The sequence below is a fragment of the Falco naumanni genome, chromosome Z, assembly GCF_017639655.2.
Source record: "Falco naumanni isolate bFalNau1 chromosome Z, bFalNau1.pat, whole genome shotgun sequence".
Classification (NCBI taxonomy): Eukaryota; Metazoa; Chordata; class Aves; order Falconiformes; family Falconidae; genus Falco; species Falco naumanni.
Genome location: NC_054080.1, coordinates 76492586 through 76515962, shown reverse-complemented (window position 1 = coordinate 76515962; position 23377 = coordinate 76492586). Strand labels below are relative to the sequence as shown.

At 45.1% G+C, this 23377-nt stretch overlaps 2 protein-coding genes across 7 annotated transcripts in view; one reads left to right on the top strand and one right to left on the bottom strand.

The window, feature by feature from the left end:
- Nucleotides 1-9608, top strand: part of UBAP1 (ubiquitin associated protein 1) — a 37573-nt gene extending 27965 nt beyond the window's left edge. For 4 of the 5 annotated variants that reach the window (XM_040580834.1, XM_040580833.1, XM_040580837.1 and 1 more), the window contains exons 5-8: nucleotides 3751-3786; nucleotides 4241-4438; nucleotides 5911-6012; nucleotides 7422-9608. In XM_040580834.1, coding sequence (XP_040436768.1) covers nucleotides 3751-3786; nucleotides 4241-4438; nucleotides 5911-6012; nucleotides 7422-7562 — 477 coding nt within the window. In that variant the 3' untranslated portion in view covers nucleotides 7563-9608. The remainder of the gene's footprint in view (nucleotides 1-3750; nucleotides 3787-4240; nucleotides 4439-5910; nucleotides 6013-7421) is intronic. The other variant, XM_040580836.1, reaches the window with a different exon arrangement.
- Nucleotides 9609-11526: 1918 nt separating this feature from the next.
- The window catches only part of KIF24 (kinesin family member 24), a 31198-nt gene continuing 19347 nt past the window's right edge, over nucleotides 11527-23377 (bottom strand). For both annotated transcript variants that reach the window (XM_040580830.1, XM_040580832.1), the window contains exons 9-13: nucleotides 21550-21621; nucleotides 20814-20923; nucleotides 17485-19905; nucleotides 16453-16546; nucleotides 11527-14165 (exon numbers count right to left, since the gene is read on the bottom strand). In XM_040580830.1, the coding sequence (XP_040436764.1) occupies nucleotides 14025-14165; nucleotides 16453-16546; nucleotides 17485-19905; nucleotides 20814-20923; nucleotides 21550-21621 (2838 nt within the window). In that variant the 3' untranslated portion in view covers nucleotides 11527-14024. The remainder of the gene's footprint in view (nucleotides 14166-16452; nucleotides 16547-17484; nucleotides 19906-20813; nucleotides 20924-21549; nucleotides 21622-23377) is intronic.

Sequence of the window (23377 nt, the reverse complement as noted above, 5' to 3'; positions counted from 1 at the left end):
TCTTCAAGATCATCTCAGATTGCTAAGTTAGTCAGTTGTACAGCTCTGAGGCAGGAGGTTGATGCTTTGCTTCCTCAAACTTGTAGCAAGTTCTAAAATTGAGGACACTTACCTTCACGCCAGCTGTTGTCCTTGTCCTCTTGTGAATAAGAGCAGAGATTTGACTAAGCTTGTGGGCTTTTTTCCCAAAGAACCTAAGGTTTGGACTCCAAGACTCATGAAGCATAATGACAGCTGTATAGTCAAATTCTCTAGCTAGCTCTAAAATAACCTGGTTTCTTCTCTCCAATCTAAGCAGTGCTTCAGTGATTCTGTGGTCTTACTGGCATACAATAGGTTTTTGTGTGTCACCATGGGCTCTAAAACAAGTGACACAGCTTCTCTCCCATTGTTCCTTTACTGCAGGCTTAGGTAAATGCACTATTAACTGCAAAATACAGTATTCTGACAAGTAGCGTCTTTGTCAGAGCACAGCAGCAGCTGTTTATTATAACTAGAACAAGTTTGATATGGTAAACTTTGACAGAAGTACCAGTGTGCTGAATAGCTGCCCGCTGCTACAGATCACGGGTTTGAGAGGCAATTGTGTGATCATATGTAGCTCGGGTGAAACCTCTAAGACACATCTTTGAGGATTAACATGAAAGATCACTTAGAACTAAATAGATGGGCATTCAGCCAAATTTTCAAATCTCTGTGCTGAATTAAAACTAATTTATTAAAGACCAAGAGGGAAGGTGTACTTAAGAATGCTGTAAGGGAAGATACAAACTGATAAACAAACAAAAAAATAAAGATCTTAATTTTAAACTATTTCTGCTTTGGAAGTAGCAAACCAGGAAGTAGGTATGCTGACAGAACTAGTTCTTTCTGTTTAAATTCCAAGACTTCAGACTATGTGTGTTTCATGTTTCTACAATATGGTTCTGGTGGCTGAAAATGACAGCTGAGCTGTGAGAAATTGAAGTAAATGCAACAAAAGTTGAAAAGAAAAAAACTGAAGTAAGTACAACAAAGATTCTCAAGAGTATGAAAATGATAGGAGGAAGTCACAGTTGTCCCTGTGGCTGGGAGCAGAAGGGTCATTTAGCTCATGTCCCTTTTCCTGTAAGTTTACCCAAGAATAAGCCTGGCCTTTTTCATAGAATCATTGTGGAATGGTTTGGGTTGTCAGGGACCTTAAAGACCATCTAGTTCCGACCCCCCCTGCCATGGGCAGGGACACCTTCCACCAGACCAGGCTGCTCAAAGCCCCATCCAGCCTGGCCTTGAGCACTTCCAGGGATTGGGCATCCACAGCTGCTCTGGGCAACCTGTTCCAGTGCCTCACCACCCTTATTGTGAAGAATTTCTTCCTTATATCTCTTTCAGTTTAAAGCCATTCTTCCATGTCCTGTCACTGTACGCCCTTGTAAAAAGTCCCTCTCCAGCTTTCTTGGAGGCCCCTTTAGGTACTGGGAAGCTGCTGTAAGGTGTCCCTGGAGCCTTCTCTTCTCCAGGCTGAACAACCCCAACCCCCTCAGCCTGTCTTCATAGAAGAGGTGCTCCAGCCCCCTGATCATCTTTGTGGCCCTTCTCTGCACCTGCTCCAACAGGTCCATCCATGTCCTTCTTATGTTGGGGGCCCCAGGGCAGAACGCAGCACTGCAGGTGGGGTCTCATGAGAGCAGGGTAGAGGGGGAGAATCCCCTCCCTCACCCTGCTGGCCCTGCTGCTTCTGGTGCAGTCCAGGATACAGCTGGCTTTGTGGGCTGTGAGCACACACTGCTGGGTCATGTTGAGCTTCTTGCCAGCCAACCAACACCTCCAAGTCCTCCTCAGGGCTGCTCTCAATCCATTCTCTGCCCAGCCTTTTAAAAAGTCTCAATTGTATGTCCCAGTATATTCCACAGTGATTTATCCCACCCCACCCCCCTCCCCGACTAGAAATTGTAACTTTGGATTTGGAGTTACTACTGGAGTTTGTTTTACCAGTGAGTTGGATCTAGAAGATTTTGCATGGAGATAAACCTGTGATTTTTCTGAGGCTGCACTGACTCTGTCCTGGGTGGTCCTCTCTTCTGTCTTTTTTTTTTTAAGTTCACTGGGGTTTATTTTTTTGCAGAATTAGAGGGAGGAATCACTAGTTAAGACAACCAGTTGGAATTAAACAAAAGTGGTCGGAGACCTGGCTAGTATGATGCAATTCATGTACAGAATTCTCTGGTTATGGGAGGATGGAGCACTCTTGGTGAGCCATTCAGAGTATATACCGCTACAGCAGCGTGATGTGTATGGGCACACCAGCTGCACGCAGGGCTCCTGGCCTCTGTAGAAGTCTCTTACAAGTAGGCACGGTGTGCAGACCTCTACTGAAAGCACTGCGTGTCTGTTTGAAGGGCACTGAAGTGCAAGTTGAAGATGTAAGGGAGTGCAGCTGCTGAGTGACCTGGCTTTGTCCCCAGCAACTCCTTTAGGTGTTAATTCTGGAAATCACTGACCACAAGCACAGGCTGTCAAGTAGATTAAGGAGGAGAAGTTGGTTATCTGAGAGTCTTGAATTTCTGGCCTCAGAAGTGGTTTTGGTTTTCCTGGCTGCAGCATCAATAACAAACCATCATCCTTCCATTGATTTCAGGGCTATTCCAGACACCTGTTTCAGTGTCTGCCATATTCTAGTCCTTTTGCTCTGGCAAAATGCCTTGATAGGGTGTGTGCTAAGAGCTCTGAACCTCTCTGTCACAGTGAGGAGAGGTTCTTGGGTAAACCGGTCCATCAGACTGAATATGGTTTCTCAGGCTTTATCTCTTAGATGAGAAATTCTTACCCTGGAGTTTAAAATGGTCAAAAATACAGAACAAAACCTCTTTGGTGTGGGTGTTTTTTTCTTTTTTTTTTTTTTTCAAATAAATGGAATTTATCAAAATCCTAATAGATTTTCTCAGAATTGGTTTTCTATGAAGTTTTTTGTTGCTTAATTTTGGCCTAAAAAAATATCTTTCTGAAAGAAGTGGACAAGCTTTCAGGCAATCTACATTATCATAATAATTGCTAAGAAATGCAAAAAAACTAAAGCTCTTGGTCTACAGTGATTTCTTGCAGTCTTTTCTAGTTCTATTTAAAATGCAGGAAGACCTTTAAATGGGTGAACTGAAATGGGCAGATTCGATGGGGCAAAGTTCTGACTTTGCACTGCTGATCTCTTAGCGATGGTGTACAGCAGGGAACATGACCCTGCCTCCTTGGCATGCAGGGAGTGGAACCAAGTGTTGGGTGTTTGTAGAAAAATCATGCTCTTTTTAGCATTCTCTTCTCCCAGGTGACAAGTGACAGGGCAAGAGGAGACGGCCTCAGTCTGTGCCGGGGAGGTTTAGGTTGGGTATCGGGAAAAACGTTGTCACTGAAAGAGCGATGAAGCATTGGAACAGGCTGCCTGGGGAAGGATTGAGTCACCATCCCTGGAGGTATTTAAAAGCCATGTAGATGCGGTGGTTAGGGCCATGGTTTAGTGATGGACTTGGCAGTCCTGGGTTACTGGTTGAACTCTATGATCTTAAAGGTCTTTTCCAACCTAAATGATTCTGTGATTCTGCAGACAGCTGCATAATGTCTGCATCTCACATATGGAAGCCTGATCAGACCACGTGCCTCCCTAGTATGGTAGACTTATTACCAGATCTCTCCTGTAGAAGCTCTCTCCCCCATCTGTAGCAAGCTCTGCTCACTGACACATGATGTTTGTAGTCATCTTATTTATGTGTTGCCCAACAGGTACACCCAGACCACAAGGAAGCAGAAATCCCTGTGGTAAGTTCCCAAATACCTGTGCACTTGCTCTGAATTGTGTTTCTGAGAATCTCCAGAAGTAGTGTTCCTTTGAGTACAAAAAAATCATAGGTGATGAGTAAACTTGGGGTGAAGGCAGCAAGCTCCACACTTCCCCTGAGGTTCGGGGTTTCACAGTATCCTAGGGACCTTCACTGTAGCAAAGGCTGGGTATGGGAATGCTTTGATCCCACCGGGGAGGGTGTATTGTGAAGAATCTGGGTTGTTGATTGTTTTGAGGGTAAAAAGAGTATGGTGGGAGTCAAGACTATGTGCACCGCTTGGTTTCATCTTAACAGTGAGTAACTTCCCAAAGGCAGTCTAGAAAGCCTCTTTGGTTAATTATATGGGGTAGTCTGGTTCTGCGCTAGCCAGAAACGGCATATGGGGATGCAAAAGATGACCGTCACCTCAGCCTCTGGGTTTTCCCCTTCAGGTAACGCACCAAAATTTCACAGTGTCTAAAGTGCCCAATAACACCAACTGCACAAAGTGGTCGGGTGGCCTCGCCCCTGAGCTACAGCAGGTCCTTTCTGCTAGCGAGAGGCAGTGCGTAGAGACAGTTGTCAACATGGGGTACTCACCTGAGAATGTCCTGAAAGCCATGAAGAAGAAGGGACAGGACATAGACCAGGTAAGAGCTTGTGCAACAGGAAAGAAACCCTTGATTGGATGCTGATACTGCTGAGAAACAGCCTCGGGTTTGCAAAATGGATAGGGTGGGAATACTTTCATTGTAACAGGGGGGCTGCAGCCTGTAGCCGCTGTGATGTTTACCACTAGAGTAGTTGTCACCTGGCAGTAAAGGCTCTCAAAACTAGAGTCTGCTCCTGTTTCTGATGAGAGACTGCTTGGGTCAGCCACTCCTGTGTGTGCTGAGTCAGAGTTGCGCTGAGCTTGGGATGGGCCCTTAACCCCGTGCGGAGCTCAGAGATGTACTGGGTCTTCCCCAAAACCACAGAACCATTGGGAGGAAGCTTAGCACAGCTCCAGGCAATGCTTAGCGTTGTGTGACAAAAAACCAGTCAGCTTCCCTTGCTGAGCGCTAGGGGTTACAAAGTCTCTTCTTGTGGAGAGATTGGTCCCTGTAGGCTCGGACAGCCCTGAAAGGCTCTTGCAAGGCACCACTGACCCACTTTCCTTTCTGTGCTCTGGTTGTGAGCCTGCCTCGTGCTGCCTCCAACGCTTGCTAAAACCAGGTCACAACGCATAAAGCACTGCAGCGTGAAGCGTAGCTCGGGGTCTTGGATCCACTTCACACAAACATTTTGAAGGGCAGAGAGTGTGGCTAAACACTCTATGCTGACCCTGGACGGGCTGTTTGCTGTGCAGAGTGTCACCTGGCAGGACTGTGCCAGCTGGGGAGGAGTGTCCCAGTGGCTGCTGCTTGTGGAGCTGATTTGCTTACTCGCTACCTGTGCATCAAAAGCGATTTAAGCCATGTGCTGGAGTGAGCTGTAGTATCAAGTGCGAAAAAGTCTGTTACGAGGGTGGTTTTAAATCCTGCTGTATTTGCAGGTTGTGTTCTTTTGCATACCTAGCATTACCTATTTGACCTTTCTCCATACCTCTGAAAGCTGAGGACAGTTAAGAAACTTGATAGCAGTTTGTGGGTGTGTGACCTGGGATTTGCAGCTTGCTCACCAGTATGCTGAGTTGATCTTAATAGGCTGACTGCTTTCAGATTGCATCAGTTTTTGCAGCCGTCTGAGAGGAAGCTAAAAGCTGACACATCTTGACTGTTGGACCTACAGTTGCATTTTAAAAACTTGGGAGGATAAAAGTCACAGTCAGACCTCTGCCTTCTGCTCAGTGTCAGGCACGGAAGGCTAGGCATAGGCTTCTGAGCCTGCTTTGAATAGAGTGGAAGATGATGTGCAGAGCTGGTGGGAGAGCGTAAGAGTGGAAGGGCTCATCTCTTCTTTTCTCTGAACAAGCTCTTGCACAAAGAGCATCTCAGCTCTACTGGGAAGGACGTTATCTCAGTCCCTGATGAAGCTTGGGGTAGAGTTGTGCTCAACCTCTTTGTGCACAGAGATGGTATTCAACCACACGTGATAAAGGCCGCTCTGCAAACTTAAGGGTTTTTTTTTTCATTCCACACAGGTTTTGGATTACCTGTTTGCACATGGACAGCTTTGTGAGAAGGGCTTTGATCCACTTCTTGTTGAAGCAGCTTTGGAGATGTACCAGTGCTCAGAGGAGAAGGTGAGGGCACAACATCTTAAGTAATAGAGAGAATGTGCTGCGATGGGGAATTCCGGCAGCAGTTCCTCTGGCTGATGTAGTTCTGGCTTTTAGGTTATACTGCGTTTTTTTTGAAACTGACTGCTAAGGGACATCCTTGTGGTGATAAAGCAAATGTGTGTTAGAGCATTGGAATTCTTCTGCAATGTTGTATTACTCTCACTTATATTCATTGTTATGGGGACAGGATTTCTTAAAGACCCTGCATATTCTAGTTTTAATGTTTTGAACGCAGAGCTGTTCTGTGGCTGAGTGCTTGTACAAAGACGGTCAACTTCAGAAGCAGCAGATTATCTTTCCAGCCCTGCCAGCCTGCCCCAGCTCTGAATGTTCCGCCTTGTATGAACACGTCTGCCTGGCTGCTCGGCAAACTGGGTTATGGCTTGCTCTGCAAGAAGCTGGAAAATAGTTTTTTTGGGGTCTGGCTACTTAACCGGCACCAAAGGTACAGAGGCAGGAGTGGGTAGCCGGGGCAGAGGACAGCAGGATTTTTTGAAGTCTGCCAACCAGTTGTGTGCCACGTTGTTACATGAAATCTTTAGAGGTGCAAACCAAGCCCTTCCAGACACAGATAAGCCTTCCTGTCTGTTTTGGATGTAATGATGAGCTTGCAAACAGAGGAACTACAGTGTGAAGGTGGGAGAAGTGACTGAGTTCAGGAAATGCATTTGCTACTGGCTTAACCTTAAAATTGGAAATGGCTAATCCCCTGATCACCCATTTCAACCTGCTTGCTTGTTGCTGGTTTGTTTTTTTTTCCCTGGAGTGGAGTGGAGGCAGTGTAAACAGCAGAGAGTTCATAAAAAGTCTGGTTAGCTGATTCACTAACTTGTCACTTCTATTTTTTCAAAGCTCAGGCAGGATTATTGGTTAATGTTGGTAGTGTCGTACACAGTTTGTCCAGTAGGATTTGTGCTGATCCCCCAAGTTTGCCCTGGATCTGAGAAGCCAGTTGATAGCAAGGGCTAGTCAGCTGTTTCCCAAAGTCAAAGTTTAACTTTAAAAAACTTCAGATGCAGTAGGAGCTGCTGGATGTGGGGAGCAGGGTACCATTAATCAGCATTTTGGGGAGCCCAGATTGGGCCAGGCTGTTAAATTTCCTACTGGAAAAGAGACACTGCCACTTATTGAGCTTTGGTGCCCATGCTGAAAAGGATTTTGGAAACGCAAAGCTGAAGACACAGGGGGTTGAAGGTGAGGCCCTGTGGGCTACTGCACCCAGGGCTCTGCTGGCTCTGGGCCAGGCTGTACTTAGGGAGGAGGAAGGAATCTGCTCCATGGGGTGCCTGGTCGACAGGCTCAGTGCTAAACCTCTGCCAAGCACTGGTTGTCTTTTCTCTTGCAAATAAGGGACTGTCTGTGTTTTTCAGATCACAGAGCTTCTCCAGCTAATGAGCCAATTTAAAGAAATGGGATTTGAAATAAAAGACATTAAGGAGGTCTTATTATTACATAACAACGACCAAGACAATGCTTTGGAAGATCTAATGGCCCGTGCAGGAGCCAGCTGAAAACACATTCCTGGGTTCTCAGCTGCGATGGAGCAGGACCAGCCCCACCACCTTCACATCCAGTGTGACTTGCTCTCGGCAGGAAGGAGTCCGGCTTTTCACATACATGGGAGAGTGACTGAGCAAGCCTGCCCACATGCATCACTCCAGCATTTCTCTTTCAACTGAAAGCAACTTTCTTTCTTAAATTAAAATTTTAAAGTGTCCTTTCCTAAGTTTCCTTTTTCCAGCTTGGCCACGGAGAGTTTAGACTACCCAGCCTCTACTGGAATTGTACATAGGTAGAGACGGGAGTGGTTCCCCCCCTCACTGTTGCACTGGAGTTGGACAGAAGAATATTAAGTTGGTTCTGAAACTAGGATGCTTTGGTTCTTTGAAGCTGCTTTCATGGTGTCTTGTCTGCTTGTACTGAATTACTTGACTGTGTCACAGTCCAGATTAACTGGTTACATTTGACCTTTAGTGCAATGGAGTTTTATTTTTTGGTTGAAAGTTAGTAACTTAGTAAAACACTGGTTCAGAAACTGCCGCTATGCATAAAGAGAGAAGCTCTTCCTCCTGTGTGGTTTTGGTTTTTGTGGGGTTTGGTCTTTTTTTTTTTTTTTTTTTCCACCCATGCATCCAACAACATCCAACAAAGCCAGACATGAGTGTCCAGTGCTGAATGGTGTGTAAGTTCTCTTGAAACAGGTAAGCTGTGAACACTGCCTGGACCTGCAGCTTGTGCTGGTTCTGGAACCTGAAGGCAGAGAGCTGGGGTCTCTGTAATATTAATTCCCCCAGGCCCGTAGGATATTTAAGACAATGTGATGCTAGGAAGTCAGTTATCTTTTTGTTTTAAATACTACTCAGTGTGATGCAGGAGGTTTCTTTCAAGCACTTTCTTTAAAACAAATATACTCACTGCATTAGTTCCATTTCTCACACTGCTATAGAATTACATAATAACATCTAGTACTAGAATCAGGTTTTGGGTTGTTTTTGATAGTTCAAAGTATTACACTGTACATTGTTCAAATTCTAAATACATGAAGTATCAGCAGTCTTGAGGAAGTTTACTGAAGTAATTTGCTAAGTATTTTGAATCTGCAGAAGAATAACTAATAAAACCCTCAAATATAACTCCCAGTGTCATGGTTCCCATCTCTCATGCCCTTTGGCTTCAGCATATGAAGAACTTGCTGGATCCTGCCTGCCCAGGTGCTGCCTGCACCCGTAGGCACGTGTGAACACTGTGTGTTGGGCAGAACAACCAGAGGTCTCTGGGCAGGTGGCTGCGGTGGTGGAACGTGCTGCTTTTTTCGGTGGCTTATTTTTTTTGATTGCAAAAGCCAAGCCGAGGAATCCAAAGTCCTATTACAGCATGGAACTGGGAGCACTGGACTTCATGAGGGGAAGACAGCTCAGCTGGTTCCCTGTTTCGGTAGGTTTTTCAGTAGGAGGTTTTAGCTCATCAGGACCCCAAAGGAGATGCCGTTTATCTCAGTTATGTTTTTTATATGACCAGAACATCTAATTTGGGTCCAGTGTTAACTCCTGGAATTTTCTGTGAGGTGCTCAACTATATTAATTACATACCTTTACTTAAAAAAAAAGATGCTGAGGGGTGATGTAGCTGGCAAGTATCAAGGAGATGTAGAGATGGATGAGTAGAACCAGGGCAGATTGCCTTGCATCATATCCTGTAGCACTGAGCTGCACCGGCTTCTGGTGGTGGAGTGAAATTAAAATGTTGGCCTAAGAAGGCTGTTCAGCAGCTGCTGCCTCTGTGGGTGCAGGTAAAGCAGTTGCCCAGTGTTCCTGCCCAGGTGAGAAATGGGACAGTTTGAAAGAAGGAAACGGGGTTCCTGATTAATCGGAAAAGTTGAAAACTAAACTGCTTTACTGTTACTGCTGAGAGCATTCAGTTGTGTTGCTCGTTTTGGTTTCCTCAGAATTAACATCTGAACAAGTCCTGGTACTAGATAGTCATGAAGGGGCAGGAAGTCTTGCCAGCAAAGAAACAACTATTTAGACCAAACCTGTGAATAAAATACTTCTCTTTGATTGTGTTCCTGTGTGTTAAGTTCTTTCACAGTCTGCCCCTGCAGGGATGGCTCTTAACCCCACTGCAGTAACCATGCTGTGTAGAGACTGATGAGGAGGTGAGAGTGGAGCAGGGTAAGATGTGAAGTGATACCTGTGAAGCTGGTCTCCTCCTTCCAAGGAGACCTGTGTACCTGTCTGTGTCTTGCCTGGTGATGCTGCTCTTGCTTTGGCAGTGAGGTTTCTGCTCTTGCATCACTGGGTAGCTGAAGGGTGGAAGCATGTTTCTGGGGTGGCTTCTCACAGAAGGAAAGGCCAGGGGGGTGAGGGGATTAACCTGGTGGCCTAGGGGAGAGGCACTTCCAAAGAAATGTCTACCAAGTGGCACAATACGATGAGACTCCAATGTTGTTCTGGGCGCTGTGCATCACTAGTGACTCTGGTACTGTCATCCTCTTCCTGTCAAGAACAAAGCTCAGCCTGGACGGGAGGAGGTCCTGCTGATAGCTGGTACGGGGCTGGGCTCTGCCCTGCTGACAGCTGGTCAGATGACTGTGTCCCTGCTCACACTTGAGACATGAGGGCATTTCCTTAGATTCTCAGGTCAGATTGAGTCATCTACCTGGCGCTTGGCACTGGTTTAACTTTGTCAGAGGTTGTTCTGCCTTGCCCTAGCTGTTGCCGGATACCTGAGGTCTGGGTGCTGTGGTGGAAAAAGGCCTGTGGGAAGTGTAGGGACAGAGCCAAAACTGGTGGTTGTGCTTTGAGCCAGAGACCCCCTGAGCTGCCTCCTGATGATTCTGGACAGCAGCAGCCTGGTAGGGGCTTTGGCACTGAAGAGCTGTTGGTCACCCACACAGCAGCTGAGGCCTCCTACTCTGCCTGCAGATGGCTGGAGACCTGGTGGGATGAGAGCGCTGCTGTGGTCACCACCTTGTTTCGAAGGTGACTCCTTTCTGGGGTCCTACAGTCGGTCAGGCAGTGGGAGCCCGGTGTCCCAGGGCTGCAGCATGCCGCAAGGCTTTCTTCAGCTGGCCTGGTGGCTCCTGCAGCAGAGTGGCTGTGCTGGACACCCGTGGGTGGCTGACCCCAGAGCCTGTGTCCGCAGCAGCTGGGCACGGCGTGTGGCTGGGCAGCTCCCCGTGCTGGGAGGCAGCTGGCTTCTGCCAGCCGAGCAGCAAAGCCTGGTGCAAGGGTCGTGCTGCTGCTGCTGCAGGCTGTGTGGGCCCGTGGCTGGAGGGCAGCTTCTGAAACATGTGGTGTCAACAGGCCAGGTGTGAAGGGGATCTTGTACTTGTTTCCAGCCCCAGGTAATCTTTTGCAATCAAACAAACGGATCTTTTGATGACATTTACTTAAAAAAATTCACCAGAGTTCTGCAATAAACAATTTTATTTTAAATAACATCAATTATTCAAACACCAAGCATCTGCCATGAGCATTAATAGTCTTTGTTGCAGCTGAATAGAAAAGTGAACCCATTTTGGTTCTGTATGTATTTGATTGTACGTGGCCAGGCTCTCCTAATCTTAGACTGCTGTAATGACAAACACTTCCACATACGTTCCTCGGGTTGAAATGAAAACCATTCATATCGGGTGTCAGTGCAATACTAAACAGCAGTAAGGAGATGACACGTTAAAAATGCTCACTTAACACATTTTCACACAAGAATTAAAGCAGCATCTAGGTAAAAACCTTAAGAGTGGAGAGAAAAATGTTACCGTTTTTGGCAACACCTTTGGTAGTTTCCATTGTGTACTAAGAGCCCGGTTCTGGTATTCCCTGGGCATGCAGGCATCACAAGTATGTCTGTAGTCCTGTTATTGCCAAGGATGTGTGGATTTTCACAGCCAGGGATTTTTTTTTTTATTTATTTTTTATTTTAGTAAAGTTCCACCTTCAATAGAGAAAATAAAATTCTGGGAAGAGACTGATAATAAATTCTTATCTTTAATAAGGTACAGTCTTGTGGATTAGCTGGATGGTTCTAGTTTAAAAAGTATTACCAGACCTGGAAAACTGCTTTGTTGTTGTTTGGTTTTATTTGTTGTTTCTCAGTGTTCCTGGCCATTCCTCCAGGGAGCAAATAATTCCTGCTCTGGAACTTGCACTGGGGCTCAGATCTGCCAGACAGACATGCCTTTTTCACACTCCGGGCAGGCTGGACAGGATTCACAGCTGTCTCAGATTTGGTAGCTGACTTAATTCCCACTTCCTCTGCTCATGGAAATTTTCAGTCACTCATCAGTCTTGTTAAAACTACCTCTAAAAATACCAAGGTTAGGACACGGCACTGTCAGTTGTGAAAATGGTTCTTCCTTGTGTGTTGCTTTAGAAATGGCTGGCTTGGGTAAGAGACTGAGAATGCCCATGAGTGTACTTGGCTGAGCTGCTCTTTAAAAGGCCTGGAAGTACAATCAACCAATACTCATCTCCCAAACGTCCAAGGAGGTGAAGTTTTCCTTCCTAGCACTGCATTACTGGCTGGGCATCTCATTTTCCTGTGACCTGTGCACACATCCTGCAGCAGTCTGACCTTTTCCTTGGCTCCAAATGGAAATGCAAAACTCAGCAGCTCTCCAACAGCCTGTATCTCTGCATGTTCACTGAGAAAGTCCTGGGGGAAACAACATCCATTTATGCTTTCAGAAAGCACAAGGACTACCCAACCCCATGCGTTCTCCTCAATCAGGAAAGCTGTCACCAGCCACAGGTGGAGGGTGGCTTTCTAAGAGCTGCATGTTTTAAAGGGGAGCTCGGTTTAATGCCCTATCTTTCCTCCATGGTTTTGAGACACCAGGCGTTCAGCTGCCTTATAGCTCTCTGGTGGCTGCCAAACGCCACTACTCTGCGCTGTGCACAAGTACCGAAATACCACTGACACTCTAGTCTTGCTCCTAGGAGCCTCATTCCTCTGGGCGAGGAAGGCTTCTGAAAAGGGGACTGGGAGAACTGGGTTCAGGTGCACTTGCTACTGGCCTGTAACCTGCACAGAAGAACCGTCTTGGGAGCCATAAACTCAGACCCTGGAGGGACTCTGCTCCACAGAGTAATCCAGTCTCGGTAGCAAGAGGAAGACTAACTAGTGCTAAAAACAACCCAGCAGTCAGGGCACTGATGTAGGACTTCCTACTGCTATGGGTCCATCCCTTGGAATTCTGCTTCCCCAGGGCTACGCTGTGTGGCATTCCTGGGAGTGTTTGTACCAAACACCAGAAACTGTCACTGTGATTACTGTATTGCTGCTCAGCCAAAACTGGGCTCCTCAGGGCAGGTGTAGAAGCAGGCAGGAAAATTCACAGCTGGTCAGACAGCAGCGTTCCCTTACCCTTGGCATTTCTGGCTACTGAGCAGGCTTTGACAGACCTACTACAGGCACTACTGAGACACCGAAATGGCTGCGACAGCCCAAATTTTGGAGTAGGAGCGCTCACACAGCACGTCAGCTGAGCATGTTTCAAGGTCACTTGTGGCTTCCGCAAGTGGACCTGTTCTGTGGTTCAGATGTGATGCGTGCAGCACCAGAGCTTTTGCAGGGCTCCAGCTGATCATTCTGTAGTTCTTGATTCAAATACCAGCTTCATGTAACAGCACCATTAGCAGCTTCTAAAATCCCACTGCTTCTAACCAAGCACTCTCTTGATGTCAAAAATCAGTTCTGCCAACCCAGATGATGAGCACTCTACAGCTGAGCCATAGTGCTGAGATCAGGTGTTGTTTGCAGCGTGTAAGTTGTTGGCCTCTCACTGTTGGCAGCAGTATGAAACCCACATGCTTAGTAACATGCTAGGTGAACCTTTGGTACAGTCTTTACTAAACCACCCATTGCCCATGACTTAAGCCATCTTTTTCAGTAGCTCTGGAGTGCTTTCCCCAGGCAAAGAACAAATGCAACAATAACCTTCCTTCCAAAAGTGACAGCACTTCTTGTCCTGCCTTGACTTCCATTTACTTATGGTCGAGTTAATGTTGGTGTACTTAAACGGCAGCTCCTCTCTCTTCCCTGGCTTGTGTTTGCAAGCACTTTTCCGGATAGCTTTTGAACATTTCTGTTCAGATCTGTGTCTGGCTTCAAATTGTTTTTTCTTTTCCCCTCATTGTCTTGGCCACACAGAAGTGCTGTTAACATTTAAGAAGCTGCTATGAATACTGCGGACAGGACTGCCTACTGCTTGGTGAGATATTTGCAGGCTGCTGAATTGTTATTCTTAAGAACACTGTCCTACTGGTATGAAGGAAATACAAAAGCTTGTGGTGCCAAGTAGTTATCTCTTATTTACTCAGAATTCTCTCCATCCTTAACTAAAAAGCACACTAATCACAAACATAAAACCGAAAGTTATCCCCTACCCACTCACACTCTGCAGCACCAAGTATGCTGCAAACACTGGTGGTTCCTGTAGCTGTTCTTCTGCATGGGTAAGCAAAGAAGGTCTAAACTGGTGGAGATGTTTCCAGGGACATGTCAGTGCCAGATGAGGCTAAGTAGAGCTGAAGCTGGGCTCGCATCGTTTGGATACATTTTGACTTCAGTACCAAGATTTCATCCAGCTTGGTCACTAAATTCTGAAAATCCTGGTTAGGAAGGCAAACAGAAAGTTTAGGGAACAACAGTAGCAGCAGGTTGGAAAAAAATCAGCACATGTTATGCTCTGCAGCAATACATAAAAGCATGTTTTCCATTCTGCAGTGTAGCACATTAAATCAGTTTCCTGACTGAAGGCCTGACCCTTGAAAAAGTCAATGCCTTTAAATACTGAGGTTTGCTCACTCTGGTAGTTTTATTAGCTAACACAGTGGTTTAAAAATAAAAATGTATAAAGCACCTTTTAGCACCCTTCAACACTGGTTAGCTTTTCAACAGTTTGGTATAGGGACTGATACCTGACATGCAGTTTTATGATGTACTGGACACTGTTCCTGACATTTCTTGTGTTGGATCTAGCAATCATGAAAACACAGTGAGCTGGAACACTCATTGACCAGATACGATAGCCCATTCTGGGGAGGTGGGCGGCATTATTTAATATCAAGTCGCAGGGCCAGTCCAGCTCCTGCACAGCTACAGGTCTGTTAGATCTGACATGAGAAACATCAGCAGTGTACATAGCCTCAGCCAAGGGGAACTCTGCCTTCCAAAGCAACCTGTCACATGAATTAAAAGTGATATGAAACTGTGATTAAAACTGAAACGGAGGCAGCCATTTTTCAGTGGGGCTTGTATGACTAAGGGAGCACTCAGACTTGCTCTGCTGTCCAGCTGAGAACAGTTTGATGCCTCCATTCACAGGTCAGTGCTTAAAAAGCTGGGAGGTGTCAGCATCCTTAGTGCTAGGGGTTTCAACTGCTACTGCATGAAAATCAATTATTCAAAAGCTTATTTGGCTGGACTCCAGCTATCTTGTGCACTGTGCCTTTGTCTTGCAGGGACATCAGGACTGTAATGAAGACCAGCTCAGCTGCCATGGCATATTTTTCTTAAGCACTTTAAATACTGCTTTGTTCAGTATGTGGCTAATCTTGGCAGGAGTCTCTCTTTGGGCCAGAGTTTCATGGCTGGGGAAGTTGCAACCATCTGAAAGTGGAAGGAGAGAAACTGATATGTGAAGTCCAGGCTAATTTCACTGCCCCAAGAAAGGTCATGATGTGAAATAACACTACAGGATACAAGTTACTCACAGACTGCTGCGAGGATTGGCAAGCTTATCATAATTCTGCTAGCCAGAAAATGATTGCTTGCTGCAAGGGGCAAATAAATGGGGCAATGGGGGGAGGGCCTGGTGTCTAATAACCAACAGACTTAGCAATAACATTCTCAAAAGATTTTTAAAAATTAAAAAATAAAAGATTGTTTTGTATCATTGCATTCTCTGCCACAAAACTAATACAATTTATGGATCTTGTGCTGCTTTGTGAACTTCTATATGTTATCTGGTGACACATCACGTGCAGCTGGAAATCACAGCAAATAAGCCACATGGTGGTTCCGTGCTGAAATCCCTGACGCAACAGTCCCGGTAGCTGTACTTCAGATCTGAACTGTGGTAGGAATTGAATGGTTTCTATATATTGTAATGCAGTAACAGAGCTTGGCTTTATGGATAAAATGAGGGAACTGGGAAGACAGGAGGTTCTCACTGGGAAATGTTAATAGTCTGGGTGAGAGATGAGACTTCCCACACAGCTGTGACATGCATCTATGTGGATGCAGGAGAAACTGAGTACTGGGGTTTCCTGGCTAGGAGCGGGGCCATGCAGGTGCCAGTCTTTAGGTCTAGCAAACGTTACTGTGTCCAAGACAACGATAAACAAAGAAACACTTGAGTGACAAAAGTTAAGAGCCTGTAAGGGCACAAGTCACGGTGGTTTAGAGCACTGGAGTGAGCGGGGCCGTGGGTTGGCACATCTGCAGTGTGGTAGGCAAGGGACTCCCAGAAGGAAGAGGCAATGCGGCACTACACCAACTGCGACATCCCAGTATCATGCTTTAGGGGGCTGCTTTTTTCTGTGGTATTGACTTACTTGCTCCAGCCTACAAGGAGATAAATGTCACATGGAAAGACGCCCTGTTTGGTACAGTCTGGCACGCATGATGCAACACAAGAGAAAGTGTTTTATCAGACACAAGCAGTTCAGAGTTGGCCCATCAGTCTCGTTCTCCCCCAAGGACCCAGTGGTGTGGAGACTGGCAAAGACGCAACAGGTACTGAAAACGAGCAGCCTCTCCTAGGACTCGGGGAGGCATCAGAGGTTGCCAGAAGAACAGACAGGGAATGTCACATCACTAATTCAAGTTAATAATCTCTTAAGATTAATTTATGCAGGTTCAACAGGCACTGAAATCATCATCTGAGACACTTACCATTGCTGACATCTGATTTATCAAGCACCCTTCCTTGAAGCACAAGGATGCCATTTCATCCAGCTGCTGCTGATGGGCCCGAATTACAGCCTGTCTGATTAATATAAAATATACCAGTGGTTACATAGCCTGCTGTGCTACCGGTAATTACTGTTGGCCTGAATAAACCTGTAAGGAGGAGTACCGCCCCAGAGGAATCCTTGCTGTCCTGTCTCCCTGGCATTCAGAAAGTGCACACCAGTGCTCCTTGAAGTGCAGTGGAATGCACTGGTTTGGGGTTAAAGATGACCTCGATGACTGAGGGTTGCTCAGAGAGGACGGACCACAGCCTCTTGTTAACATAGGCACCAGTTAACATACTGCTTTTTACCACAGGGAAATCTAGAAGCACCAAAAATTGCCTAATTAATTGCTGAAATGGCTTACAACCATGAGGCCATAAGTCATTTTGGCAAAAAACAGGCAGAGCGGGAAGGCAGTGCTGCCGTTCATTCCTCTGAGCAGATTTCTCTGACCAACGATCTATCTTCAGTCATGTGAATGCAGTCCACTCCTTGGGAGCTGACAGCGGCAGCTCATAGTATTTTGAAACCTGACATCTACATCTCCAGTGACTGCCCACTGCTCTAGGTATTTTTCTTTCCATAGGGATGGAACAGCTACCACCTCCTTCTTAATGGGAAGTTTTGATGTATTTTAGGTACTTTATAGCTTATAGGAAGCCAGTTAGTTACTGAGAACTGCAGTTTGTATTAAAATATTAATTCTTCTAGCATTATCCTACGAAGCTCTAATAGAATAATTGGCCTCCTGTGAGATTTTAAAATATCACTAAATAACAAGCAATCATATATTTATAAGATAATTACTATAAATTATCATTAATCTTATTAAATAATTATTTCATAGATTGATTTCCCTTTGGCTTTTGAAGTACATACGAGTATGATACACAAATAAAGGCAAATGTATCTATCACATGTCTACAATTTCTACACTTCATAACAAACTTCAGTGATGAGCAAGACTTACTGTGCTTTTTCTAGGGCTTCCCTCTGCCATTTTCCCATCTCTGATGTAGCATTTGGAGAGCTGCTGTTGGACATGCCTGAGGGGCTCTTTGCATTTGCAAATGGCTTACTATCTTTGGTTGCAGATCCTGAATCTGCAGCAAAAATCTCTTGTGTAAAAATACTCTGCCCTGTTCCCTCATTGCTGAATGATGACTTGGCTGGGTCTTCAGAATGACTGAAGTCCTCATTCCTCAGTCCTGACTTGTGCTGCAACAACAGGGTGCTTCCTTGAGAAGGGGACTGGGCTGTGTAATCCGTATGTCCCACAGTGAGAAGGCATGATGCACCTGAAAAATAGGTCTTTTCTGGTATATCAGTGTTTATTTCCTGAGCCATGGGCTCAACACTGGGTCCCTGATTTGAGTTAGATTTTCCTGAATTACCAGTAGTATCTTGAATACCAGCACCACACTGTCTGCCACCTGAGTACTCTTTGCTCATTGAGCTACTCGGAAACAAACCACCCTCTCTCTCTCTCCTGGAGTCTGTGGATTCAGCTGTGGATGTTTCTGTCAGGTCATATCCAACAAGTAAACTGTGAACAGCTCCGTGTTTTGATGAACCCAACCCCAGAAGGCAGCAGCATGGCTTCACACCACAGCAGGTAGGTGACAGCCACTTGTCCCCTGTTTGAGGGGAACACAGCAAGGTGCAGTGCCTTCCACCGCGACGCATTTGCTCCCCCAGTTCCAGCATGCTGTCTGTCAGAGCTCTGCTTCTTGTACACTGCCAGCCCTCTTCCTCAAACCTGTTCTGGGAGCTGTGTATGTTCCTGTCCGAGATCTGCTTCACACAGGGGGACTTCTCTTGGTTAGAAGACACTTTCTCTGTATCAGTTGTTTCCTCATAGTCAAGAAGGGTTACCTTGAGGGGGGCCATCAGCTCAGAAGTGAGTTCTGAGGAACAGCTGGAAGATCCACAACGGTAAACTCCATTTTTTGGAGCTTTCCATTTTACATCTCCTGCAAGGGCAGCCTGTCTATCCAAAGCGGATTCTTCCTTCTCTTCATGCTGGAGGTTGATCTCTTTGCACTCTAGAGTTCCTGGTTTCAATACAGGAGAAACATATGAGTTGGAAGCATCCTTTTCTGGAACTAAGGTTGTTTCACTGGAATGAACGAGACACCTGTGTTTGGATTTGTACTGTTTGTGATCAGCTAGGAAATCTGTGCCATTTTTCCAGTTACAAGCAGGATCTTCCTGCAGGCAGTAAGGTTTTTCTGCAGTATTGCTTGGAGAAGACTCAGTAGTTAAGTCATAGCTCCAGTCTGATGGAGTTTTGCTGCAGTCTGCATTTTTAATGGATTCCTCCGTCCGTGGGCTGCCCTCACTACAATCCCAACTGTCATCTAGTTCATGTTCTTGCATGGGTATTGCATATTTAAAAAACAAACCCTGTCGCTTTTGGCCTTTTTGCTCTTCTTCAGTTCCTTGTTCTCTTTGATGAAGGAAAAATGAATGTTGACTGCATTTGTTGGTGTTTCTTCTTTTCACACTCTTCTGACTACAGACAGGTGAGAAAGAATCTTCACTGAAATCACTGTCATCCAGATCTTCCAGCTGCATCCCCTCTTTGGTCTGTACTTCTGTGGGAGTAAGGCTCAGCTCCTGATTTACTTGAATCTCCTCAGGCTTGTATTGCATTAAAAACCTCTCAAGAGGTTGATAGTTCAAGTTTTGCTGTAGAATAGGTGGTTGCTGAAACTGCTGGTGATAAAGACGTAAATGCTCTTCCCTTTCCTTCTGAAATGGAGGCAGATTTGTCCACGTTTCAACACATTGTTTAGCAAAGGAGTTTCTCCATTCCTGTCTGCCATCAGAAGGCAGATTTCCATCTCCAAAGGAAAAATCATCTCTAGAAACGAGCTGTTTCTGAACAGGTTGCACTGTTTGGACTTTCAGACAGTGGGCAGGTGGTCTGTCTTGCATATTCTTATCTTTCTGGCCACTCTTTTTTGTTTCTGCTGTGGCAGCATTTTTGATGATTAAATCCTTTGCAGTAGGGCTCTTTTCAGAGTCGGGGGACAGATCATCAGTTTTCTTCTTCAGGGGATGTGCTATCCGTAGGACTCCCTTAACTGGACCGGTATGATGGAACCACAGTGAGTTGGGATTTCCTTTGTAAGCATGTCCTTTGTTGATTCCCCTGGGGGTAGAGGTAAAAGGGACACTCGGCGGCTGGACTGCTGCAGGACATGCCTTTGTTTTTGTAGCATTTGAGGGATGCTGGAGGCCTAGCTTTACTTTTTTTGGAGAACTCTTTTCCCCAGGTGGCAAAGAGGAAGAGTTTTGGACACGTTTTGGAGATAAGTTTCCAGCTGTCCGACGTCTGTTTGTGACAGGGGTAGAACACTTAATCCCTTTCTTCAGCTCTTTGACTCTGTAAATGAGGCTGGCTTTAGAAGATTTCATGCTTTCAGATAAATAACAATGTCTTCAGAACAAACTAATGTTTTCACAAATTAAGGCTAAACACTGGATTCAGTGTCCTGATTTTTGTTTTGTCAGTGATCCACACAGGCATCAAACCCCCTCACCCCAACCCCCTGAACTTCTAGAAAGGTCTATGGCATTATTTTGGCCTTGAACAGTGAGTAACAGGTCAAACGAGTGAAGATGGCCTCTGTTTCAGTGCAAGAGGGTTGCATTTCCACATTTTACAATCCAGCAAGGCACAGAGCCAGCTCAAGACAAGCTAGTACTCTCCACAGCACATCATAAAGTCCACAAGACACAAACTAAGGCTTTTGGACTAGTTGCAGTGGGGCTAATTTGCTCAGGTGATATGTGTACAGAGCTACAGATTCCTGGATCAGACTCATCAGGGTAAATGTGAAGAGCTGCTTAACTGGTATCCCCTCAACTGTTTCCTTTACTCCTCTTACCCCTTGAGCATCTATTCTCTTAACCCCAGCATTGCACGGCTTGTCATTTACCTCCTCCTCCTAAGGAGGGAGGGTGAAGGATTTGCACACATTCTTGGCAGAACTACAATACAAAACTAAAACAGAATCTTTGATTGCTGAGGTTAGTAATCCTGCAGTTTAAAGGGAGCACAGTGATATTTTCATCACTAAAAGCTGTCATCAGAAAGGATTTACAAGACCCAGAGAATTTTAAGACCAAAAATATAGGAGTTGGACCAGGTAAGGATTTTATTGTGAAAATTTCATTTCTTGCCTAAATCAACATTTCCAATGCAACCAAAATAAAACGTAACCTCAAACATCATACATTACTTCTTTCTTTGTGTTTTTCACCTTAGCAAGATTCAGTTTCATCACTTACCTGTCGGCATATCGTAAAGTGTTCAGTGTATGCTCTGTAGCTATATGGCTAGGTGATACATTGGCTATCATACACGTCTTAGAATTGCCAATGAAAGAATCCTTTAGCACCTAGGGTTGGAAGGACAAAAATAATATTCTTAGAAATTCATGTACCTTGCATTTCCTGTCAATTAGCAATATGTACAGAGGCAGTTTAACATTAGGTACTTTTTTTAAAAAATGTAGTCCTTTTGTCTCAATTTATCTTGCAATTCTTTGCAATTTAAAGTGAATAAGATGTTAATCAGGGCTCTGAACAAGCCCTTGCACCGGGTGCCACAAGGGTGCCCATACATTTTGAGGAATAAAGCATATGTTACAACTGGAGTGAAAAAATGTTAATGAAAACTCCAAGGGCTGTTACTGCACAGAAAATGTAAATCGGTCGCGGACTGTATGGAGGTGGACGATAACTCTGAATCAGAGTCTGGAAGGTAGTGTTAGCGGGTTTGTTAGGTTTTAGTATTTGGTTTATTTGGTTTTCACAATGCCAGTCCACAGGATTGACTGCGGGAACTGCAGTTGGCTTTAATTCTGTGATAGCCTTTAAAATTAACATTTGCAAAAGCTGTGCATTTCTCCTTTCTTCAAGAGTTTAAAAGCAATTACTGAATTATGTTATTTTTAAAAATTTTTTTATCATTATTTTGTTCTCACCAGGGAAGCCTTTACTGTTGCCTTTCTGCTCATTTTACCTGAGTTAATTTGCTTTGCCGGAAAGGAGTATGTGCATGTTCCTGATCCAGTGCCCGAATGCATTCCTTTAGCTACCAAAAGAAAAGTAAGAAAAAAAAAGAGGAGGGAAGAACATATCAATCACACACTGGCAAGGAAGTGAATTGCATCAGAGCTATCCTATGAATGTACTATGTCCTTCATGCACCTTTGACTCCCACTACGTGATGTCCCTTGCAAGGGGAGTTTGCTGCTGCCACAGCCATGAACAGCCAGCTTCAGCTAGTTCAGTTAGCGGCAGCAGTTTACCTACCCGCACTCAAAAGAGAGCAGAGCTGCAGCACAGAGCACAGCCAGCCCTGCCGTCGTTCTGTGGGCTATACAAAACCCAAGAACCTGGGTAAACGTGCATGTCTAGCACACACAGAGCTTCACGATCCTGTGGACCTGCTGCTGCCTGTGCCATAGGCAACTGGTTTGAAGCCACATTGGGTGTATCCTAGATCATGCTGCAGCTTGCAGGGCAGGTGTACCCTTAGAACAGATCTTTTTGAGCTCCACCTCTTACAAATTTCTTTCTTCTAGAAGCAGCTCTTCCCCTTCTGAAAATACCCCACTCCTCTGGACAACAGCAGTGCAAATTTCTTATGACACTCTGGCAACATTTTCATACCTTTGTCAGATACAGCACGAGTTAATGAGTGCATATTCCTCCCCATACTGACTATAATCTGCAGTCTAGATGTCCCGTCTACGTGTGGGTACACTGGGCTGCATGAGAAGGCAGCCGATCTCCAGCAATTTCCTCTTCACACCAGTGCAACATGCGAAACCCAGCCAAAGGGCAGAACGCGGACCCACACCAAACAATTAGCTGTAAGGGGAGCTGGGTTCAAGTCTTAAGTCCAGGTTCAAGCCCACACTCAGAAAAGGCAGTACAGATACCACCTGTCTGCCTAAACTTTTGACAGGCTAGTAAGAACTATACATGAAACACTGAGAATGAAACAAGAGACTACCCAGGGGATAGAGATACAGCTACAGAACTCCCATTAAAACTAACAGAATATGAGCAGCTAGCTGCACCCGTGCCCTTCACAGAACTCATTAGAACTTATTGTTAATAACTGTCAACAGAAGTAGCCTGCATTCTTGAAGAAGCATCCCTTGATTTATTACCAGCCATGGAAAAAGATGTCATGCTCAAACTCAAAGATCTGGACCTTTTTGTCATGCTGCCACTGGAATAAGCACAATAGCATCACACTTCGTATCAAGCCTGGATGCTCTCTAAAATGAGCATAAACGAACTGTATGGCCATGAGACAACTAATTTAGAGCAAATATCAACGAGGAAAAAAGTAGATTACAGTATTGCCATGGTGATACTAGCATGAAGCAGCTTTTGTACATTTAAAGCCTTACTACATTCTACGTACACACACTTAAAATGACACTTATTTCCCATTTTACTCCATTTTACTAAAAATAAAATCACACCTCTAACAAGTAAGAAGAGATCAAACTATTCTACTTTTTTATTCTGCTTCTCATAATTGCAGTATCTGAGTATCTTCTACTTGAAATCATGTGTCCATGAATCTGAATGCAAACATTCAAATCAGCAGCAAACTTCAAAGTTCATGTGTTTTAAGGCCTGAAGACAGTGTTATGATCATTGAAGGCAGAGCCAGGTTTTACAGGCTGGAGGTCACATAGGCTTACCCAAAGATGCCTTTTATAGTTAATTCAGTGACTACTTATGGACTGCCTAGATATTTACTCAGCTTCACACAATACTAAAAATACACACAGTCTGATTTTAAAGTTCCTTTTAAAAGAGTTTCA